General features: G+C 35.4%; 1 protein-coding gene across 2 annotated transcripts in view; it reads right to left on the bottom strand.

Annotated features, from left to right (window-relative positions):
• Positions 1 to 25,062, bottom strand: part of WDR44 (WD repeat domain 44) — a 101,670-nt gene that overhangs the window by 62,473 nt on the left and 14,135 nt on the right. For both annotated transcript variants that reach the window (XM_080909539.1, XM_080909540.1), the window contains one exon: positions 1,149 to 1,182. In XM_080909539.1, coding sequence (XP_080765665.1) covers positions 1,149 to 1,182 — 34 coding nt within the window. The remainder of the gene's footprint in view (positions 1 to 1,148; positions 1,183 to 25,062) is intronic.

Here is a 25,062-nt window from a genome sequence, read left to right as displayed (position 1 = left end):
TGGGAGCATGTTCAATATGAAGTGGTAGCAGATGCTCCTGACATAGTTCTGTAACTTGGTTGTGGTGGTTACCCAGGCATACACACAAAAAATCCTGACAGAAGATTATACATTCACACTGCACCAATGTTAAATTCCTATGATTAAGTTATAACCACTGGAGAAACTGGGCAAAGGATATACAGAGTCTCTTCCTACTATTCTGTAGTTTCCTGTGACTCCATACTTACTTTTAAATAAAAAGGTAAAAAGGGAATAGTATCCAACCTCATGCTTATTTACTAAAAATGCACATGTACTATCTCTTTTTAGTCAAGTAATAAGAATCTTTAGTTACTGGAATAAAGTAGATTCTCTAAACCTATGTTATAACCTATAAATGTCTTAGACTCAAGTGGCTTAAAAACCTACAACCACAAAAAGCAATAAGTTCTAGATAAGAAGATGAGGAGGTAGCAGATGAGAAGAAATAAGAAGGCTATTTCCACCATCTATCTTCTGCTCTTAGGACATTTAAACAAACCACACACACACACACACACACACACACACACACACACACACACATAAGCATATATATGATTTTGCATATATAACTTTTAGACATGTTTAAGAAAGAATTTTTATGAAATATAAGAATTATGACAGACCCTTTCTTAGGTATCTAGTTTAAGAAAAAGAGCTTTTTAAGTATTTTGTATATTATCATTTTCCTTTATAATCTCTCACTCTGAGAAATGATAGCCTAAATTATGTTTATCATTACTTTGCATTCTTTCCAGCTTGACCACATTTGTTTCCTCTCATTTTTCTTGTTTGTTTGAAGTCTCATGTGGACCAAGATGGCCTTAAACTCATTTTGTAAACAAAAATGAATTTGAAATTTTAATTTTACTGCTTCCACATCATTAAGTTATATACTTAGTCCTTTATGGTGTTCTTTTATTTTTACGATAATAAAAATTAATGAAATTCTAAAATATAAGTATATATCCTTTCTTAAAGCACAATATACACTTAGGTGCTTATGGGCTAATTAATTAGAAAATTAAATGAGTATAATGATATGCTGTTGAAGAAAAAGTATGTTTTTTAAAAAAGGTACAAGAAGGTGACAAATACCTCAATTTTGAGAAACCACAACTCACCTTGAATGATAAAAGTCCAACTTTTCCTGGAGACCTGTTCAGAAACAAAAGATGGTATTGAATAGAAGAAATCAGAAAGACTTCTACATATTAATAAAGGCATTTTAAAAATTGGAATATATTTTGTTACTGGAAAGTCTTGTTTTTATATAACAAAATCTGGAAAACAGAAAAAAAGCACAGAAGAAACCTAAAGTAATTATTTATAACATTGCTATTCGCCTTCATATATATATATACATATATATATATATATATGTGTGTGTATGTATGTATGTATTCATACACACATACTATGGATCTGCACCAGGTCTTCTAAACTCATATTATGACTTCCAGTTTTGTTTTTATGTGTTTTGTATGGGATTCCTGGGTGTTCAAAATAGTTTGTCCTTTCCAAATCTGATGCGATAGTTTTGCTTTTATCTTATATTTTATTTTGTTATATTTTAATTTTGTCCCTTAGAAGCCTGTTCTTTTCTAAGGAGAGACAGAAAGGGAGTGGATTTCAATGAGAGGGGAAGTAGGGAGAAACTGGAAGGAGTGGAAGGAGGAGAAACTATAATCAGGCTATATTATGTAAGAAAAGAATATTTCAATAAAAGAAAAAATAAGAATTAATGAAAAATACTCTAACCTTAAACATAGACAGTGATACAGTAATTTCAAAATAATTTCTCAATTCTCACCTTTTTGTTTTCTCCAAGCAAGAACCATTTAATATTTGCTTCAATATACAATCGAACAAATATATTTTGGCCACTAATTACTTTACCTCAATGCTGAATGGCAACAGTCGATAATTAACATGCCATTCCTAGATTTTGAAAAATAAAATGCAGTGATCATAGATGACACAGCTTTGTGTTGAAATACACCTTTAAAGCCAAACCCATTTAATTAAACAGTATCTTGGTGCAGACAAAAAAAATTGATTGAAAGATTAGGTGACTTTTCCTTTAAGTCATATTTAAAGGCAGACCCAAACTACCATATTCTTTATATGCCAAATTTGGAAGATGTTATTACAGAAATCTTCAAAGTCTAATTAAAATTTAGTGGGAAACTAAATTACTTTCAAGGAACACTAACTAAATCCCTCCACTGAAGAAACACTTAAATAATTCCACTAAGTGACAGGACTAGAGATAAGAAGATGAAGCAGACAACTGTAGTTACTAAGGTTGTTTAAAAACCCAACAACACAAAACTAGCTGTCATAAACAGTGCCCATTGAACTAACAGTGTCTGGTCAATATAAATTTGTGTTAACAAGGGACAATTTCCAGAAATGAAAGCGGGTTTTGTTTTCTTAAGAAAAGGACTTGCTACATAGCCCAAACTCAGGATTTTCCTGCCCCAGTCTCCTGATTTGTAGGATTTTATGTGTGACCACAGTTATTTGGTTCTCTAGTCAAATCTAAATCTATACTGCTGTATAATAAAACCCAGCATATATAAAGCTGGTTACACCTGGGGATATTCTAATTCCAAAGAAAGAAATAGATTGATTCTGTATAAGTGGATGTTTAAAACAAACAAGTACAATCAAACAAAAACACTCAAATTATCATGTACCACAAAACAATAAAGAGGAGGAACAGACCTTTAATAGACTTCTAAGAGCAAGAAAATTTAAGTTGTTTAAAACCAAAACTAAAACCTAAATAACTAAACACCATATGAAACAGAGAAGGGAGAAAAATGGATTATCCCAGAATCCGTATACCTAGAGAAATTTGCCCTGGTTCTTTAAGTGCCAGCATCCTCTAAAGAAAAAAAAAAAAAAAAAAACGATATACTTAGCTCTTGTATGCAATAAGTTTCTGGTAGTTTAATAACAATATCTAAGTTATTGGCCAGTTGCTAACATTCATGGAGCTATTCCAGATTATACAGAGTAACTAGTTCCTCCTAAGAGAGAAGGGACATAGTAAAATAGTCTGTTAAGGAGGCTAACTTCTATGAATTGAATACTGGTCTAAGATAACCTGGTGTATTATCATATCATTTAATGATTCAGTTTGTCTTCTCTAAAAGGGGGAAAAATTTACTCTGGACTGATGTGAGGATTCAATCTGAATGGATATGTGAATACAACATAGTATATGGCAGTTTCTTTAACAACTTTGAATTACTCCACATTTTTCCATGTGTTATAGCAGCTATTGGGAGTATTTAAAAATAGTGGAAAAAAACAGATTACACTGAGCTGGTGATTAAAATGAAGTTTTACCAATAGGTGATATAAACAAAAGCCTGGTAACCCAAAACACTCACATTTAAAGCATATTTTAAATGTATAATTGTTCAAGAGTTTGGTGGGCAGCAAAACATTTCAAAGTATCATGATTTCTACTAATTTGTTCAGTTTGAAAGTGTTTTTTATCAGGGTAGTATATAAGGCTAGAATTCTTTTGTCACACATTTCACTTTGTTATTCTATTTCTAGAACTTTAATGGCTAGTAAAAAGTAAAAAATAAATATATTTAACTTGTAAATGACCTTTGTCATATATCAAAATGAAAAAAAGAACAATGCATCTCAGCATAAAAAACAGCAAACAGGGACTGCAGAGATGGCTCAATGGTTAAGGGTTTCTTAGGTTAAGACACCTAAACTCTGCTAGTTTCTCTTGCAGAGTTTAGGTGTCACTTCCCTACTGGCTTGAAACTGCTCGTAAATCGAGCTCTATGGGAACCAACATACTTTTCTGGCCTCTATAGGCAACCACACACATGTGGCACACTTTCACACAGACATAAATAATAAATAAATCAAGTAGTAAACATTATAATATATATCCACTTCAAGCTGTTCCAATAAGGGCTTTGTAAACAATAAAACAATGGCTATCATATATTCCTAAACCATGTAAGCATGTTTGAACTTTTTTAGTCCTCAAAATTGTCCTACTAATTATATTATTTTCACAGAACAAAAGCCTGACTTAGGTTAGACTCAATCATTTAAATTCTATCTTTAAAACACAGAACCTTAGGAAACCTGACTCTAGGCTCCTCAACCACTTTGCAGTATTGCTTCCTTTCTAGGTAGGCAAGGCCATAAAACACTACAAAAGTTGGGTACTCAAAGAATTTACTTCTCTGTTGATTTTCCATATGAATCTTTCCTTATTTCTTTCCCATCTCTTTCCCAGGCTATGACATATCAACTGGGCATTTAGTGTAGCTGTTAAGGGCCAGTGAGAATGCAAAGCCTTAAACAGGTTGAGTCAACTCAAGAAGCAGCACTAATTGCCTTCACTGAATAGCAGCAGCAACTGTATTTTACTAACCTTTGTCTTTTAATGTTTTTAACATAAAGTTTCAAATTATCTTGTATATGAATGTATGAATAAGCCTTGCAGTCTCAATATCTATCGTCTAGAAATATCTCTTTAAATAAAATACATGATTCCCCCTTAATTAGTATACACAAACATAATAAATAACAATTCCCTCCTGGAGGCGCTAAAATACAGGAATTTATTTACTTTCATGTGAAAGGGCCTTGGGATATCTGTGTTTTGTAGTTTTGTTTCTTCCTTACTTTAAGTGGTCACTTCTTGACTATGTTCCCATGCTTCAAAGCTTTCTTGCCCTTCTAACTATGTTTCTTATCTGTGCTGAACAGAGAAAGCACATTTTTGAAAACTGTAACTGCATGGTCAAAGAAGAACAGGAATCTGGGATGCTGCCAAAGACATTTTATGTATGTGATTTTATTTTGCACTTTGTAGCACTTTTTCAATCATTTAAAGGTTTTAAAATGCTTATTTCTTATGCTCGGCTCTGAGAATTATCATTAACCAAGATGTAGCAGACAGAAAAGTATGTTACTAATCTTTAGAATCCTGGGACCACTCCGCCCCTCTATGTATCTCAGTCTCTGATTTGAAAGTGAAGGTAACATTTACCATTTGAGAGTAGGCATAAAGTACTTACAAAAACTACTTAGGTCAGGCTTAGGGAGAAAAAAATAAAAGAACAGATGTCAAAAAAAAGTTATCCTTTTACCTCAACTATCAACTAGCTGCAATATCCTAAGCAAGGATCTGTAGAGTTTTTGTGATTTTAGAACGATTTTTAATATTGCAAAAGCTCAAACTTTATTTTTTCAATTTATTCTAAGAAAGATGTGATAATAAAAATATTACTAGGGCTGGAGAGATGGCTCAGCATTTAAGATCACTGGCTCTTCTTCCAGAGATCCTGAATTCATTTCCTAGCAGCCACACGGTGGCTCATGACCATCTAATTACCTTTGTAATAATTTCACCAGGCCTTATTCATTTTATCTTAATAGCCAAGCTATATGAGAAGTTCAATATCATCCTATGAACATAGTAAGAAAACAATGTTAGTGTAGGCAGAACCCATTCTACATAAAAGGCAAGTGAAGAAAGGCACAAATGTCAGTTTATATGTGTAAACCCTGTTCTTTATGTGACAGTTTTATATTATATATACTACATAAGCAGAGACACTATGACATATCTACAATCCTTTCAGAGAGATTTATGGCAAAAGGTGGTCTTGTTGGCCAATTTTCTATGAGACTTTGTCTCAGAAATAAAAGGAAAGAAGTAGGGAAGGAAGGAAGGAAGGAAGGGAAGGAAGGAAGGAAGGGGCAAGACAAATGATGTTCCTAACTATTAGAAATAATGAATTATATATGTGTGTGTGTGTGTGTGTGTGTGTGTGTGTCCCCAGCATGCTTCTAAAAGCAACTGAAATCTATACTCATAGCAATTTTTTGTAGATGGGGTTTTATACAGCCCAGATTTGCTTTGAAGTCACTGTATATCAGGGAGTGATATTGAACCTCTTCTCGTCCCCCTGCCTCTCTCCCAAGTGCTGGGATTACAGACATATAGCATAACACCCAATTTATATGGTACTGGGGACACAACCCAGAGCCATGTGCACTATATCAACTGAACCAGCAGGCAATTTTTAAATATGCATTACTTGCTATTGCCATATTCTATACCATAGATGTTAAACTTTCTCAACCCTTAAAGAAAACCTTCCTATACGGATCCTCCTCTCCAGCACTCAATAACGACCATTCTACTTTCTATTTCTAAGTAAGTGAGGGAGAGGATAAAGCTTTTGACTTTTTGTGCCTGTATTATTTTACTTAACATAATGCCTTTTAAGTTTAGCCATGTTGCTATAAATCGCAGAATGGTCTTTTATGGAAGAATTGTACATATATAACACATTATCTTTATCTATTCAGACTCTGATAAACATTTATCTTGATTTTGTATCCTACTTATGAATAATACTATAGTAAACATGGGAATTAAAATATTCATTAGACTATTGAGTTCATGTTCTTTGGCTACATACCATCAAGTAGAATTACTAACTCATACTGTAGTTCTATTTCTAGTTGAGGAACCTGTATACTGGTCTCTCTATATATAAATTAGGTGTTATGGTACATGCCTATAATTCCAGCACTTGGGAGACAGAAGGGAGAGGACCAGAAGAGTTTCAAGGTCATCCTCAGCTATGCAGTGACTTCAAGGCAATTCTGAGCTAAATAAAACTGTCTCCAAAGTATTACTATACTAATTTATATCCCTACCACCAATGTACAGAGTACCATATTCTCACCGCTTACCCTATGACTTGACAACAGTCCAACAGGTATGTCACAAATTTTTTTGCATTGCCTCTATGATTAATGATGTTGAGCAGTTCATATATTTGTTGGCTATTCCTATGTCTACTTGTCAAAACTGCCTCTTCAGGTTTTTGTTGAATTGGGGTATAGAGGGTGAGAAAAGGTCACGGATCATATAGGTCATCTCAAACTCACTAGTAGCTGGGCATGAACTACAAATTCTGATCTTCCTGTCTCTGTCTCCCTCATACTGGGATTGTAGGCATATTTCTTTGTCCATTTAAAACAATTGTTTTACTATTTTATAGGTATGGGGTGTTTGCCTGCTTATATTTCTGTATACCAAGTGTGTGCCTAGTACCCTCAGAGGCCAGAAATGGGTGCCAAATACCCTGGAACTGGAGGTGGTTATGAGCTATACCATATGAATGCTGGAAATTGAACAATGGTCTTCTGGAAGAGCGACCAGTGCTCCTAACCACTAAGTCATCTCTCTAGACCCTGCCCATTTAAAAACTGGATCATTATTTTCTTGCTTCTGAGTTGTTTAAGTTTCTAATATATTATAGATATTAATCACGTAAAAAAGTTTGTAAACATTTTATTGCAATCTACACTTTTTTCTCTTCCTCTGTCAACTGTTTCTTTTCCTGTTCAATAGCTTTTATGTTCAATGTAATCTCACTTGTAAATAATTGCTGTTGCTATTTGTGCTTTTAGAGTCAGATAGAAAAAAAAATCACTGACTAGATCAATGCTCACAGTAAAAAGTTAAGTTTGTAGCATACTGAAAAAATCTATTAGTATATTTTAGCTATAAACATAAAAAAACAATTAGTGAAAGTTTCAAAATGAAAAGTCTGCTTTAAACAAATATTGGGAGTGCTACTAAAAAAATCATGGCTTTCATGTTAAAAAAAAAAAACAGAAAAAAATAGTACAGCTTCCACTTAGGATTTGAATATAAATGGAATTTTCATATTAGTATCTCAGCAACTGTCTGCATATATAGAATACTTTTATTTATAATAACTTGCTTTTATATTTCTAAAATGCACTCTCAGTTTATCCTCAAGATTAATCGCCAACTCCTGGGCTCAAGCAATGCTCAGTCTTTACAGTAGGTGTTACTGCAGTCATACTACATGCTAGCTATAAGATTTCCTATGATGAAGTTATTTTGCACACTATTTACAGTTTATACTAATAAAATTATATTTGAATATAAAAGTATGCATTATAGATATTTTCCCTAGTCTCTTATCTGTTTAGTATTTTGATGATGAGTTTTCTTTGTGCAGGTACTGTACTGGTGGCTACAATAAAGAAGTACTTTACTATCTGCAATATAGTCATTTAAAAAACTATAACACATTAGTTTTGTGTTTTTGTAGATTTTGGTAGTCATTATTTTTTTTTAAAAAACTGTAACCTAGTTGACTGTACAGGAAGTAAAGCCACATACAACTGCAAAAACAAAGGTGCAACATGTCAGCAAAGCAACATTTTATCAATTCTCTTACAGGTACACTTTGGAACTTGTTAAACTTGACTTTTTATTGTGTTGAGGACAGTCTTTACTTTTTAAAATAAAAATAATTTATTTCCAAAATATTATATGTGCCTAATGTACACAAAGACTGAGTTAGATCTCTAGCACACCTCAAATAATATAAGAGAACCAGGTTAACACTCCAGAGATTTAGACATAACAACTATGGTTTGTTTTGCGATCATGGTTAGTGGGGAATAGGAAACACTTACTGCTGGTAGAAGTACAAACTGGTGAAGAAACTACGGAAATTAGTGTAGAAGTTCCTCATAAAACTACAAATAGACTTACCACATGATCCAACTACACCACTCCTGGGTATATACCCAAAGGATTCCCACAGCCTACTCTAGATACCTCGTCATTCATGTTCCCTGTTCCTCTACTCACAATAGTGAAGAAATGGAAACAGTCTAGATGCCCATAAGCTGATGGATAGATCACAAAATATATTTGCACATTTTTAGTATTCAGCTATTATGGCATTCACAGGTAAATGAATGGACCTAGAAACAATCATTCTGAAATAGGTAGCCCAGATCCAGAAAGACAAATGTAATGTTTTCTTCCATTTGTGAATGCTAGATTTCAACCTTCCAATGCTTACGCTTTATCTGGAATGACCATAGACGTTAGCAAATTACTAAGGAACCACAAGGAAAGGTTTTCATATTAGAGGGAGATAGAATGCACTGGTATAAAGAGTTAAAATGGGATAATGGAATAGAAAAGATTAAATTGGCGTGGTAGAGCAGAAGAGAGGAAGGGAGGGAGTATAAGAAAGGAAAATTACATGAAAGGGTTTTTTTTTTTTTTTTGAAAGTCATATGGAAAATTACTACTATAGAAGCTTCCTAGTACACACATACATATAATATACAGTTAAAATGAAGCTACACTTTAACAGGGCAACAGTGTTCATACTAGACACATAGGCTAACAAATAAAAAGCCCAGTGTCATCAGTGGGTTAATTCTTTTGGCTCTGTGGCCTGGAAAGGTCCTATAGACCCCCAAGCATTAAAGCTATTGCTCTTGCTCTTGGTTACCTTTCAGAATTTGACAGTAAGACTGTTTTGCTCATTATCCCACATACTTTAGTTGTGGAACAGAGAGAAATCAAGCTGGTACTGACCTGGAAGCTTCACCTGTACTGGCTAAATTTCATAATGCTTAAGGAATCATGCATGCTTCCAGAAAACTAATTATCAATCTTACCCAGCTGTGAACCCCATGAACTACAATATGAATAGCCAGGCAAGATATGCCCACTGGTGCATAGAGGCATAAATATCATGGGAGCAAGCAGCCACTTTCTGATTGGATTTTAACGTCCTGATCTGTAGGGTTTTTGTGAAGGTCTTGTATCTGCTCCACCTCAGGACAAGAGAGGCAGGACACACCTTAGCCAGGTGAGTATCAGGCTGTAGAGAAGCCACAGGGCACTGCTCCAAGGGTGGGGAAGCAAAGTCTGAGGTGTCTGAGGTGCGGGACATACAGGCAGAACTGGCTCAGGGGTTCCCGGGCCTGTAATGAGGCCAGCGCCATCTGCTTCTCAGGCTCTTGGACACCCAGGCGCTACTGGATGCCACAGAAGAGCTGAGAATGAAGTGGGGGCTTGCAAGCTAGTTCTAGCCTGGGGCATAGAGCGAAAGAGGGAAGTTCCAGCTAGTCCTGCAGGGGCAGTCTTTGGCTTGACAGTGGCTGGCTACAGACTAGGGTTTGGTGGCAGCCTCAGCTGGGAGCACAGAGTGGTCTTCCACAAGAGATTAGAGAATGGTTCTGTAGGTGAAGGGCTTCTGTATGGCTCCCCACATTGGATCCTGATAAAAAGAGACAATCCATAGTTTTAAGGCATTTATTGTCATAGGGGTAAGTAAGTAGATGAGTAAAACCATACCCACCCCCCTCTCAGGGTGGGTCTAAGATTAAATACCTTTTACAGGAAAGAGTATCTGGGAAGAAAAATTCATTGACTAAGCCTCCAAGCCTTTAAGTACTTCATTATAATGGAGATCTGTCTTGAGCCTACCTCTACCAGTGGAGGGGATGGGGGTGTTGCCCTTATGTGACTGATGGCCTCAAATGTATGGAGGGCTGTGGCTAGTTTCCCAGGAGTCTGGCAAAACTCCTACTATCCTGTATGGTAACCTGGCCTGGTTTCCCAGGAGTCTGGCAAAACTCCTACTATCCTGTATGGTAACCAGAGTTTCAAACGTCAGCTCAACGGGGAACCAGGGTGCCTTTCACAGTCCCACACTGATCTATCTACAGGGTAAAACCCAGTTTTGCTAACCATTATCAGAACTAGGCAGGTAATGAGAGTCTACCACCACTATTATTCTGCTAAACTGACATAGCACTATATGTATACCTAATGACTGGTACTTATATTCACATTATACTAACATATCAATACATCTTTCAACCCTTCTCTGAGAAACTTCTATTTGCAGTAGATACTAATACAAACACCACGACTAACTAAGGTGCAGAGAATATGAGACTACGGAGTTAAGAGCCTTAAATGGAATACATATAGCACCCCTTTACCAAGGCTCAGAGATTACTGTGATAGGGTCAGAAAGAGTATAAGAGCCAGAGGTGGTAAATGCCTACAAAAAAAATGTCTTATAGTCACAGCTGCTGCATATATGAACTCGCAGTGGTTCATATCTTGTGGCAACATACACAAGATCTGTGCAAGCTCAAGCCTGACAAAAATCCAGCATGGAGAAGGGAATTTGTAACAAACTCCTACTCCTATTCTGTGAGTTATTGGCAACTATTAGCTGCTGCAAGAGGGAGACACCACTTTCTCTAAAAGCACAGCCCTTGTAAGCCAAGCACACTCTAACGAAAATTCCATGCACCTAAGAGTATTTGAGTATCAGAAATTGGCCTTGCTGAGTATTAAAAAACAGACACGAAGTTAGAGAAGAGGTTGTGGATTTGGGCAGAGTTAGGGGGTGAATATGACCAAAGCATGAAAAACTCCTGCAGAATTAATAAAAGTAAAATAGTATACCAACTATGATGTTACCGACTATAAAGGAAATATAGTAATACTTTCTAAAAATTAGTCTCATGGCAAAAACAGAGTTTTAGTGTTTGAACATATCATAAAAATTCTCTCCAAGACCAGTGAAACTGCTAATGTGGTAAAGATACCCACATTTCAATTCTGAAGCCCTTAGTTCAATTCCTAGAACCAATGTAAAGGTAGAAGGAAAGAACCAACTCCACAACGTTGTCTGTTTACCTCCACATGTTTACCATGACCTTCCTGGACACACTCATATATACACATTATGCACAAATGGGTTTTTTAGAAAAACAATCAAAGGATTCATTTTCAGAAGTGTCCAATCTTTTGTTATTCTATTATGACATTGTTATCTACATATGTGTTGATCCATATTTATAGTTATCATGGAATATATGCAGCCTATAGCCACAGGCTGAACATACTTGCAATTACCTCATTTCTTTAGAAAAAAATGAAAAAAATAACACAAAAGCTTAAATTAATGCATTTAACATCTATCTATTGCATAATGATAGAATGATGCTTAAACCCAGGCTTGAGGCTTTGGGTTCAATTCCCATCACAAATCAACAAAGTCTACTTACAACTAGGGAGGGTGTGAGTAGTTTCTTTGCTGTTTCCAACAAACCACCTAGTTGTCCAAATTACTTTAATAATTCTTATGACCCTTTTTGGTTTCACATAGGTAGATACTCAGCTAGTTGAAACTTTAACTATTTATTAAAGAGTTATCTAGAAGTAACATCAACTTCTTAGGTAAAGCCAGAGACTACATACCAGATACTAAATAGTCAATATGATATCAATCTAAAAGTAAAAGTCTTAATTTTAGCCAATCAATAAATATGAGAGCACATAAATTATGAGAGCTGAGTTTTAAACCTAAACCTGCAAATAACTATCTATACGGCAATAAAAATGTTTGAGGGAGGATTTGCTATTTTCATTATGAATATTTAGAATACACACAGAACTTGGAGAATAATAAGATAAAGCTACACCATATTTGCTGACCATGTTCAACAGTGATAGATCAATACCCCTCTCTATACTCTGCTCTCATAAAGTCCTAATTATTTATAGCTCACACACAAATTTCTTAAGTTGGTTGCATCAATCTTTTTTTAAATAATATATTTGGTTGAGCAGTAATATATGTGTATACACTAAGTGTGTGTGTGTGGAGTTCGGGAGATAATCTGCAGTAGTTGGTTCTCTCTACCATTCAGGGTTGTACTGAACTCGGGTTGAGGGGCACTGACTGATCAGTTCAAATGTCTCTTTGAACAGATCAGTAAGTTCTCCTTTAATGTTTATTTCTTGTGATTCACATGCCAAAGAAACTGTGTTGTTCATCTTATACAAACTTACATGATTTGAATTATGTTGACTGTATGACCATGATAATAACATAAGAAATATCATTTCCCTAGGGAACTAATTTATTTTACGAAGTACTCAGGAGTGATGCTTCAGAAGTAGATGTGATGCACAAAGGGAACCTGGAAAGGATACAGAGACCACTTCAGTGATTCCAGGATCCTAAGAGGCTGGTGGTCATGCCATAAAGGTGTCTGGCTCAGATGCACAATACCAGGTCCCATAGAGGGGACTGTCAAACTTGTGGTCTACAGCCTAGGCTGTGCTCAAAGGCCAAGGTATCTGGGGAATCACAGGGCCTGGTCCTGTTTCCAGCAATGTGCTCTGCAGTTGCAGCTTGCTTCCTATTTTTCTATCGGTGTAGCCACAAGGACAGTCATTTCAGGATGAGGTCATAGTTTGTTGAGGAGCCAGCTCTACCCTAATGGTATGCTGAAGAGGATTTCCTTTCTGTATATGCCAGAGAGCAGCAGGCAGGAGGTATCATAAAATGGGTTTTGGCCACATGTAAAACACTGGGGTTCATTTATTACCCTTTTTATAATGATAATTCTCAAGTACAAAAATTCTCTTGGCATACAGCTTTTCTATTTTCATTTGTATTTTAATCACACTACCCAAGGTAGACTACTTTTCATATTCTAGATATGTGTTTTCCTCTTTTTGTTGGGCACTAGGCTGCTGTTTTCTAATACAATTTTGCCTTCACTGAGGAAGCTTATATTCAGGTTGACAATGTTACCTGCAGTAGTAACACTGAAGCTTTCCCATTTTAGGATTAAATTCTGTCCATCAGTTTTATTGTACTTGTTGTCCCCCCATCGGGAGTCACAGACACAAGCATCACCAACAGAATGCAAGTATCTCAGCACCTCATGTCACCTTCTCCAAAATTGTCTATATACTCAGTCACAAAACAGGTCTCAACAGATACAAGAAGATCGAAATATTCCCATGCATTCTATTAGATCACAATGGACTAAGGCTGTTCTACAATAACAACAAAAACAGAAAGCCCACATACACATGGAAGCTAAAGAATGCTCTACTCAATGATAGCTTGGACAAGGCAAAAATAAAGAAAGAAATCAAAGACTGTTTTTTTTTAGAATTTAACAAAAATGAAAGGACAAAATACTCAAACTTATGGGATACAATGAAAGCAGTGCTAAGAGGAAAACTTTTAGTGCTGAGCACCTCCTAAAAAGAATCTGGAGAGAGCATACACTAAAACTTGACAGCACAACTGAAAGCTCTAAAACAAAAAGAAGCAGATACACCCAAGAAGAGTAGACAGCAGGAAATAATTAAACTCAGAGCTGAAATCTACCAAATAGAGACAAAAAGAACTAACTATTCAAAGAATCAACAAAACCAAGAGCTATTTTTTTAGAAAATCAACAACATTGATAAACCCTTAGCCAGACTAACCAGAAGACACAGAAAGACTATCCAAACTGACAAAATCAGAAATGAAAGACATAACAACAGAAACTGAGGAAATTCAAGAAATCATCAGATCCTATTACAAAAGCCTATACTCAACAAAACTAGAAAATCTAGAAGAAACAGACAATTTTTAGACAGATGACAGTTACCAAAGTTAAATCAGGATCAGATAAACCATCAAAACAGTCCCATAACACCTAAAGAAATAGAAGCAGTCATCAAAAGCCTCCCAAACAAAAAAAGCTCAGGCCCTGATGGGTTTAGTGCACAATTCTCTCATACCTTCAGAGAAGACCTAATAGCAATACTCTCCACTATTCCACAAAATAGAAACAGAAGGAACACTACCCAACTGATTTTTCGAAGCCACAATTACATTAATTCCTAAACCACAGAAAGACCCTACAAAGAAAGAGAACTTTAAACCAATTTCTCTCATGAATATCGATGCAAAAAATACTCAATAAAATTCTTGCAAACCGAATGCAAGAACACATCAAAATGATCATTCACCATAATCAAGTAGGCTTCATCCCTGGGATGCAAGGATAGTTCAATATAAGGAAATCCATCAGTGTCATCCACTATATAAACAAACTCAAAGAAAAAAAATACATTATTATCTCTGTAGATGCTGAGAAAGCATTTGACAAAATTCAACACCCCTTCATGTTTAAAGTCTTGGAAAGGTCAGCTATTCAAGGTTCATACTTAAACATAGTAAAAACAATATACAGTAAACCAGTAGCCAGCATCAATGTAAATGGTGAGATACTAGAAACAATCCCACTAAAATCAGGGACTAGACAAGGCTGACCACTCTCTCCCTACCTATTAAATATAGTACTTGAAGTACCAATCCTACATCTGATAGAGGGCTAGTATCCAATATATAAGAAAGAACTCAAGAAGTTAGGCTGTAGAGAATCAAATAATCTTATTAAAAATGGGGTACAGAGCCACACAGAAACTTCTCAACAGAGGAATATCAAACTGGCTGAGAAGCACCTAAAGAAATGTTCAACATCCCTAGTCATCAGGGAAATGCAACACCCTAAGATTCTGCCTCACACCAGTGAGAATGGCTAAGATCAAAAACTCAGGTGACATCAAATGATGGCAAGGAAGTGAAGAAAGTGGAATACTCCTCCACTGTTTGTGGGATTGTAGGCTGTTACAACCACTCTAGAAATGAGTCTGGCATTTCCTCAGAAAATTGGAGATAGTATTACTTGAGGACACAGCTATACCACTCCTGGGCATATACCCAAAAGCAGCTCCAACATCTAACAAGGATACATGCTCAATGACGTTCATAGCAGCCTTATTTATAATATCCAGAGCTGGAAAGGAACCAGATATTCTTCAACAGAGGAATGGATACAGAAATTGTGGTACATATCCACAATGGAGTACTACTCAGGTATTAAAAACAATGAGTTCATGAAATTCCTAGGCAAATGGATGGAACTTGAAGCTCTCATCTTGAGTGAGGGAACCGAGTCACAGAAGAACAGTCATGCTATGCTCTCATTTATAAGCAGATACTAACCCTCCCCAAAAGAAGCTCTGAATACCCAAGAAACTATCCATAGAACTTATGAAGATCAAAAAGAATAAAAACCAGAATGTGAATGTCTCAGTCCTTCTTAGAAGGGAGACCAAAGCAGGGGAGGAAATACAAGGTCAAATAGAGGAGCAGGGATCTACAGAGACTGCCTCACCTGGAGAACCACTGCATATGCAGCCACCAAACCCAAGCACTATTGCTGATGCCAAGAAGTGTTTACTGGCAGGAACCAGACATGGCTGTCTCCTCAGAGGGTCTCCCAGAGTCATACAGATACAGATGAGGATGATTGCAGCTAACCATCAGACTGAACATGGAGACCCCAATGAAAGAGCCAGAGAAAGAACTGAAATAGCTGTAAGATTTGCTCCCTCATGGGAAGAACAACATCATCAACAGCCAAGGCACTAAGGTGGAGAGGGTGATTGGGAGAGGGAGCACCTTCATGGAAACAAGTTGAGGGGGAGGAGGGAAGGGAGCAGGGGGAAGGGTATAACATTTGAAACGTAAATACAGAGAATATCTAATAAATTTGAAAAAAAGAAATATTTCCCAGAAACAACTCACAGACTGTGTGAAGTTCAAGAAAAAAGAAAACAAAACAAAACTAACAAAAAAATAACATTATGCTCAATCCTTACACACCAAGAAAACGTTGACTAATTCCAGGTTACCTCATGTTTTACATGTACTTTTTGCTCATTGTAACTAGTAAGACCTTAATGCAGAGTATCAAACCTTAAAAAAAAAGGGAAAAAAAAAGCCAAGCACTGACAAAAATGTATTTGTATACATTTATGCAAAAATGTTTAGAATTTTTTTGTTCTTTTTTATCTTTGTTTTTTAAAATAAAGTTAAAAAAAGAAATATTTCAAAGAAAAACATTCAGAGTTGTCTGGAAGGATGGGATGGGTACATTGTCTGAAGAGAGTGAATAGAAAAATACTGAAGAAAAAGTGTCAGAGGTTTGGTGCAGAGTGTGCTAAAATTTCAAAAAATACGAGAAGGTGGTTTTCAATATTTTTACACTCATAACAAGAACAACCAGAAGAGAATGCAGCTTTGCTTAGATGAGAATTGTTTCTTCAATTAACATCATTAACAGTCTTTTCAAAGAAGAAAAACATTGTAGAATGTGGAAACTGGGAACTATAACATTCAAGAATAAAGTCCCAGGCTGTTCTAAAGTTCAGTTTTATTGTATCATATACATTATTTCTTAGCCTATGTGAGAATTTGTATAGCTCATTCCCTATGAAAACCTCATAAAAAAACAAGGAGAATGAAAAAGGATACCATAAATAATATACTCTAATAATCAACAATGTAAAGCAGGTAGATATCACAAATTATACATATATTCATTACAAGTTAATCCTAAACAAGTTTCTGACACAAACTAGTAAACTGTTTAAGACCTGTGGGCAAGCAAAAGTAATACTAATTAAGAATCAGCAAGCACTCACTGAAACCAATCATGCAAGATTATCCTGGTTTTCCTTTTAGATGGGGTTACTGTACTAGAATATAAAAGGAATACTGTACACAAAAATCAAGATTAAAGCACTGTTCTAATTTGGCTTCTATTGCTAAGATAAACACCACCACCAGGGAAATTTACAAAAGAAAAGAAGTCTGGGTTAATAGTTCCAGAAGAGCAAAACTCTATTTGGCGAGAAAGCATGGCAACAAGCAGCAAGCATTGGCAGGAGCAGGAAGCTTATGGTTCACATCTTAAACCTCAAGCATGAAGAAGACAAAGCCTGTCTCCAGTGGTGTACTTCCTCCACAAAAAAAAAAAAAAAAAAAAAAAAAAAATCATTACCAACTGTGGATCAAATGTTGAAATACCTGAAACTACAGAGAATTTTTTTTTTTTACAAATCAGCACAAACACTAATTTCCTATCTACTTCAAATTCTTAATAATGTTCTAGATAAAATACATTGACCATGTTACTAAATTTCCTAGTGAGGCAAAGAAGGGCCTGAAAGATATCATACTGTTTAGAAGATTCAGAAATATTCAGATGGACAAGAATAATAGATTAAATTTTAACAAATCAAAATGGAACAGTAATAAATGCAAACTGCACAATAAAGAATTCATAGATTAACAACATATCTAGTGAAACCTTATATGCTTCTCTTGATAGCTTACACTTGAAAAAGCTGTGACATGGTTTCCAACCAAGACTGACTTAACAGAATAAAGGAAGCAGGAATATTATATGCACCTTCTCACTGATGGAAATACAGTGAAAAATGCTGTGTACTATGTGAGAAATAACATTTTAAAAAGAACACTGGTGAATTAAAAGGGGAGAAAACAATTTGGTGAATGTTCTGAAACCCATGTGAAATGATATAAAGAAATAAGGATTTCCAATCCAGAGAAGACAAGAAAAAGGAAGGAAGGAAGAAAGAAAGGAAATTTACCTTAAAATATTTGAAGCGCTCTATATCAGAACAAACAATAAAAGCAGAAATCCTAAGGTGAAATTGTCTTCTTTTTTTCAACTTAATAAGCTTAATAACAGCAGTAGTTTAGAACCTCTTCTGTGATAAGGTGTTCAAACAGAACTGTATGATAACCTTAACAAGGACATTACAGACAGTTGGAACAAATGACCTCTAGGTCTCTTGTTCCTACTCCTTAAAGTCACAATGTCACTAAACCTCATTTTTCACGCTTGTAAAATTAAAGCAATGGATACACTAGGCTTTTGGGTTCCTCCACTTAATCAACAAACCATTACTGGTTGCTTTCCATAAGCCAGGCATTGCCAAGCAACAATGAAAAAACAAAGATAAAAAAGACACAGCCTTTGCCCACAATGAGGTCACAATAGAGTAGGTGAGGCAAACTTATGAATAAACAACTTTAACATATGATAAATGTACCCAAAGACTCACATGATATAATGCAAGGACACAATAAGGGCACTTAAGTATATGTAAAGGGATGAAAGATATTTAAAAGGCTCTCTGGAATAATCCTTTTAGTTATTTCTACAATGGGAGCTTATTGGAGGCTAAAGAAAATGAAAATTGATGTAAAACATTAAATAGAAACAAACACTTCAGCCTTATGCATGAAAGTAGTACTTGTTTGTATGTGCATGAGAGAACTCGTGTATTATTATTGTAGTGTTGAGGCTGAAACTAGAACCTACACAAAGCAAAGATGGCAATGATGTCATCAAGGATGATCTCTTACAGGTCACTGTTCTGTGTGCAGGCTATTTTTAACTAAAAATATTATGCATCACATGGTTGTAGTTCTCATATCGGAATAGTTTGTAATCTAATTTTTTAAATATTAATAAAATACAGAAGAGGTCTTTATAATTTTTGTTCTAAGAATCCTAATATTTTTAGCTAGGTCACTTGGATTAATCATATCTTTCCACATGCTCTAGAACCTTCCTTAACTTGATCTGAAACTTTGATTTTTCCAAGTGAAGACACAAACTAAAGCTTTGATGGTAGAGGCAGAATAATGAAAACAAATTAAAAAGCTTTATAAACAAAGGGGTTATATTCAGATGCACTATTTCTGTCATCCTGTTAAAACTTACTCATTATCTGATAGAATCTTTGAAAAATTAATGGAGGCCTTGACTTTTCCTTTTGGATTTAGTTCATAAAGTACATGCAGTAATTCCAAATGTATAGACAAACTTTCTCATTGAAGTCTATGGTTTAACTTTAAAACTATTTTTATTTGATATGTACAACAGTATATTAGAACAGCTAGCTTGAACACCTGGATCTGAAAATCAAAAATGTTCCAAAACTCAAAATTTTTGAGCACCAACAATGATGCCACAAATGAAAAACTGTGTAACAAATTTCATGTGAAGGGTATGAAGTTCAGGCTCATAAAGTACTATAAAATTACCTTCAAGTTATTGCCATGGGGCATAAATGACTCATAAGTGATTCCTGCCTTTAGAGTCAGTTCCCATTCCAAATATATCTTATTATGTCTATGAAAGCTCAACTCCTAAAAAAATTAAATCTAAAACATTTCTGTTCCCACAAATTTTGAATAAAGGATATTCAACACATTATGTCATTTTCAGGTATAAGACATAGAATAAATTCCTGTGAATCCCCATTATACCTGGACTTTTGAATAACAGCCATCCCAGAATCATTATTATATGTTCTGTCTGTCTACAAAAGTAAAACTGGGCAAATTTTTCTGATTTAGGGTTTTGAAAAAATAGTTTTAGTGGGTGTTCGTGGCACATGCTCTTAATTCCAGCTTTCCAGAGGCAGTGGTAAGTGGATCTCTTTGAGTTCCAGGCCAGCCTGGTCTACAGAGTGAGTTCTAGAGCAGCCAAGGCTACATAGAGAAACGCTATCTCAAAAAAAACAAAAGTTTTATCAAGCTGGGTGTGGTGGTACATGCTATTAATCCCAGCTTTCAGGTCACAGATGAAAACAGATCTCTCCACTTTAGGCCAGTAAGTTTCATCAAGCATTCCCACATGTAGATCCCTAAGCAATATATGAAGATTTACTATTTTTGAGCTTTCTACTAGAGCTCTTTCCAAGAAAAAAAAATGATAGACACTAAAAACCAAAACAAAAAACTAACAACAACCACAGTAAAATTCAGCATTATACTAAAAACCTTAGAGTTTGTCAGGCTAAATGCCCCTCTTTTCATTGTACTCTACTGTCATAACTAAATTTCACAGCTGGGCTTATATACACAGATTGTCATATTTAGAAACTGAAAAGAAAATAGAGAATGAAACACACAGCTTACTTTCAATATGGATGCCTCCTCAGAGGCTCTGAGAGAGTCATACAGATACAGATGAGGATGCTTACAGCTAACCATCGGACTGAACACAGGGACCCCAATGAAGGAGCTAGAGAAAGGACTGAAGGAGGTGAAAGGATTTGCAACCTCATGGGAAGAACAACAATACCAACCAACCAAACCCTCCACAGCTCCTATGGACTAAAACACCAACCATTGAGCAAACATGGAGAGACCCATGACTCCAGTTACATATGAGAAGAGGCCTTTGGTCCAGAGAGGGCACGTGTTCCCAATGTAGAGGAATGCCAAGGCACAGAGTTGGAGAGGGTGATTGGGAAAGGCTGCACCTTCATGGAGACATGTAGAGAGTTGGAGCATGGGAGTGGGGTTGGGGAAGGAGACAACATTTGAAATGTATGTATATACAGAGAGTATCTAATAAAAAAAAGAAATGCTTACATTACTACCATAACACGATTGAGAAAGGGATTATTGTCATCCTCACTTTACAGACATGAAAGTCAAATTCAGTGACTATAGTGAGATCATACAGCCAGAGTGTGGTGGAGCCAGAATCCAAGTCTGAATCATCCAATCAGAGCCTTAATAATGAAAGAAAAAATACAACCAGATACATCAAACACTTGTGAGTGCACTCACATGTGTGTGTGTGTGTGTGTGTGTGTGTGTGTGTGTGTGAGAGAGAGAGAGAGAGAGAGAGAGAGAGAGAACAGACAATGAATAATCCTTAATGTATTTATCTATAATTAGAATACAGCTTAAGTGCTTATCTGAAATTAGAATTTAAGCAAGAGTCTATACTTTATTTACTAATTCTATCTTATCAAGTTAATTATGTAGTAACTCTTCTTATGCGTGACAAAAGGACAAAGAAGCAATCGAATGGATAACATCATTATATAAATATTTAGTGACATTAACTCAATGAAGGCAACTGCACAGTGTGTAGTCAAAGTTCTATCAGAATATATTCAGTGTAAAGGCAAAAATGCAAATATCATCTACTTATATGGTATTATATACAGTTAGCAAATATGCTTGATGAAGGATAGGAAGGAAAATTAACAGCTGCATTTTATTTGCTTAGATTGTTTCTACTGCTAAAAACTCAAGACTGCTACTACTATTACAAACTGACAGAATGTCTAGATAGGTACTCAGATATGTATATAAAGCTGACTTAATTCAACATCTTTAAAATGGAGTAATAGGGGTAAGACAAATTAACATCAACAGTCAATTTGTTATTATTTAAAAGAATCAGTCACCACATATAAAAAGTCATTTAGGGGTATTCTTGCATTATACAAAGGGTATTAGTAACATTTCAGACACATTATTATATATTAATCATGAACTGGTGAGCAATCTGCAATACAAAATAGATTTTGTATCACAATTCTTACAACTAATGATCCTCCCACAACCTGAAGTATTAAGTTCCTATATTAAACAGAAATCAATAAAAGTATATATTAAGAACTCACATTGATATATTAACCCAAAAAGGTGCCTTTCCAAGTACACTGGGAAACCCTCATTTAGAAAGCAGCTATTTATCTGATCATAATAGCAATTTAACTCAATTTCCCCAGAACCTTGGTGAGCCATATTGGAAGCAGAACTATCTTTGGCAAGATGGGTTTCCAACCTATATCCAGTAAACTATAAAGGCATACATGTATTTTTGGTTTGTGTGACATTGTGACACCTCACTGTCATATATAAAATTCAAGCTCAAAAATTACACAATCAAGTTACAAAAAATAGCTACAACAACAATCATATAATGTTCTAACTAAGTTCTCAGTTTTCTGTTGAGTTGCATTCATAGCTATAGTGGGCTGCATGTGACCTGTGTAGGTTAGGCACCACTGCTTGTGGACAATTATTGTTGGGTCATCTTTTCCGATTTTATACTCAGATCTTCACTGTTCATGCCTTGAATTGTAAAGACTTAAAATCATTGTCAAGTGCGAAAATCTACTTTTTATAAAGAACATTAGATGTTTACAGTTTCAAAAGCTATCTTTTTTTAAAACTTTATTTTAAAAAACAAAGATAAAAGAAAAAAATTTTTAAACATTTTTTGCATAAATGTATACAAATACAATTGTGTCAGTGCTTGGCTTTTTTTTTTCTTTTTTTTTAAGGTTTGATACACTGCATTAAGGTCTTACTATTTACAATGATCAAAAAGTACATGTAAAACAGGGCTACCTTATATATAGTTTCTTGCATATTTAGCCCCAGAGTCTGTTTTAGGGTTGTTATTTCTCTTCCCCTAACCTGAAAGTTACCTGAAAACAAACAATCTGCAAACAAAGAGGAATCAGTAAACACACTAATCCTACATTTGCCACCTGTTCCATATTCAATTAAAAATCAAGAAACTCAAAAGGCCACCTCAGACAGTGCAAAAACAAAATCCAAGAGCAATCTCATCCTTAACATTGCCAATTTTAAATTCTTTATTATGCTTAGGAAAATATAATAAAACAACCAGCCAAAACCCAGGAATGTAGCTTTGAGGTAGCCAGCCTTCCTAGCCCTGGAAAAATCTCAGTATTGAAAATAAACTAACCAAACAACCACCCACCCACCACCATCAAGAACAACAAACAAGCAAGTAAAAGTCAAAGAAAAAAAAATTCAACACCAATGCAAACAAAAATCTATCATGACTACACACTACAAAATTGACTAACGATGCATTTTCTTTTCGTTTAAAAAAATCTATTTTAGTCTTGAGGGAAGAAAAGGATGGGTTGTTTCTTAAGTAGCTAGCTAGGTCACAAAAAATGCCTGACAGAGTCCTGAAGAGGTAAAAGGGATAATGACACAGAAGCAAAGTGCCTAGAGTTATTCAGCTGGAACAAAGCTTGTTGCTCGGGAACATTTCTTATAGGAAGGTGACTATAAAGAGCTGCTTAACAGGAACCACTTTGTAGCTTCATGCTGCCCTTTATTCTCTTCCGGTTTTGCCATACGGAAAACATAAAAATAAGATAAAGTGAAACAGTGTAACAAGCAACTGAAAGAAGCAGAGCAAAACACAAGTTGTTTCTATGAAGAAAGTGCTCTTTTCCTAAATTCATTGAGGTGAACCAGGCACTCGAGTAAGAAGCAAACAGGGGTTTAATTTCTAAAGCCCAGCAAGCTGCAACAGTAAAAACTGTTAGCAGACAAAGGCCAACACTAAAATGTAAAGTCTAAACAGGAACTTGGACAGTTTCTGATGCTCTGAAAGCAAGTATGATGATTTATTTTTTTTGCATAAATGGTCAAGCAAGGAAAAAGAGGAAGATAGATATAAGATAAATAAGCCACATAAAGCAACCAATTCCAAGCTAAACAGGAAGAAAAAAAACCCAGCATGAAAACATATCCAAAAGTAACATACAGACTGAGCAGGTCACACTCAGGAATATATAGGCATATCAATAATATCCATGCAGGTGACAACAATTATTTTAAAAAGACATAAATTTGAAAGACAGTAAGGAGGGGTACTTAGGAGGGCTTAAATGAAGAAAGGGGGGAAAAGAAATTATATTATTATATTATACTCTCAAAAATAAAACAATTTAAAAGCATTCAAATTTATAAAACAAGATAATACTTGAGTTGTTTTAAACCTTTGTCTGTGTCAAGTTTTACATTTTTTGATGTACAATATTATGTTTTTTTCTTTCTTTCTTTTTTTTTTTTTAGTTTTTCAAGACACAGTTTCTCTGTGTAGCCCTGGCTTTCCTGGAACTTGCTCTGTACACCAGGCTGGCCTCGAACTCAGAGATTCACTAGTTTCTGCCTCCAAAGTGCTGGGATTAAAGGCATGCGCCATCATTGTTCCACTATTAGTTATAGTCCTGTGGAACATTTTACTTGACTCTATGCCTAATAAGAATCCAATTTAATATCTCCAATTTAATAATATGCTAAAATTAAAGAAATGGCATCAAAGAAAAAAATCACTGGTTTTGCCCTTGAAATACAAACCATAACCACACTCATACCACTTCCTCATGGTCCTATCTTAAACTTGCTAGTATAAAAAGGGACATCAACAAAACTCATGAAATCTTGGAATTGTGGGTGCTATACAATCATAATTTACTCTTACTTTCCTAAAAGATTTTTAGTATGTACTTGGTATGGTGTTTATGTGCATGTGGTACATGGACCTAAGTGCGCAGAGGCTAGAGCAGAACATCTAGTGTCTTCCTTTATCACTTCCCTCCTTACTGCCTTGAGACAAGAACTATGACTGAACCTCACTATATAGGAACTCGCTATTTCAGCTAGACTGGCTGACAAGTAATTTCTCTGTACCCACGCATCTCTGAGCACCGATTTCGGGATTATAGGCATGCATAGCCATGTCTGGCTTTTTACGTAGGCACTAAGGATTCAAATCTAGATCCTCATGCTTGCACAGCAAGCATCCTTACCCATTAAGTCATCTTGTCAG

This window comes from Micromys minutus (assembly GCF_963924665.1).
Source record: "Micromys minutus genome assembly, chromosome: X".
Taxonomy (NCBI): Eukaryota; Metazoa; Chordata; class Mammalia; order Rodentia; family Muridae; genus Micromys; species Micromys minutus.
Note: the sequence above shows the minus strand (reverse complement) of the source record. Positions and strands in the feature narration are given on the sequence as shown.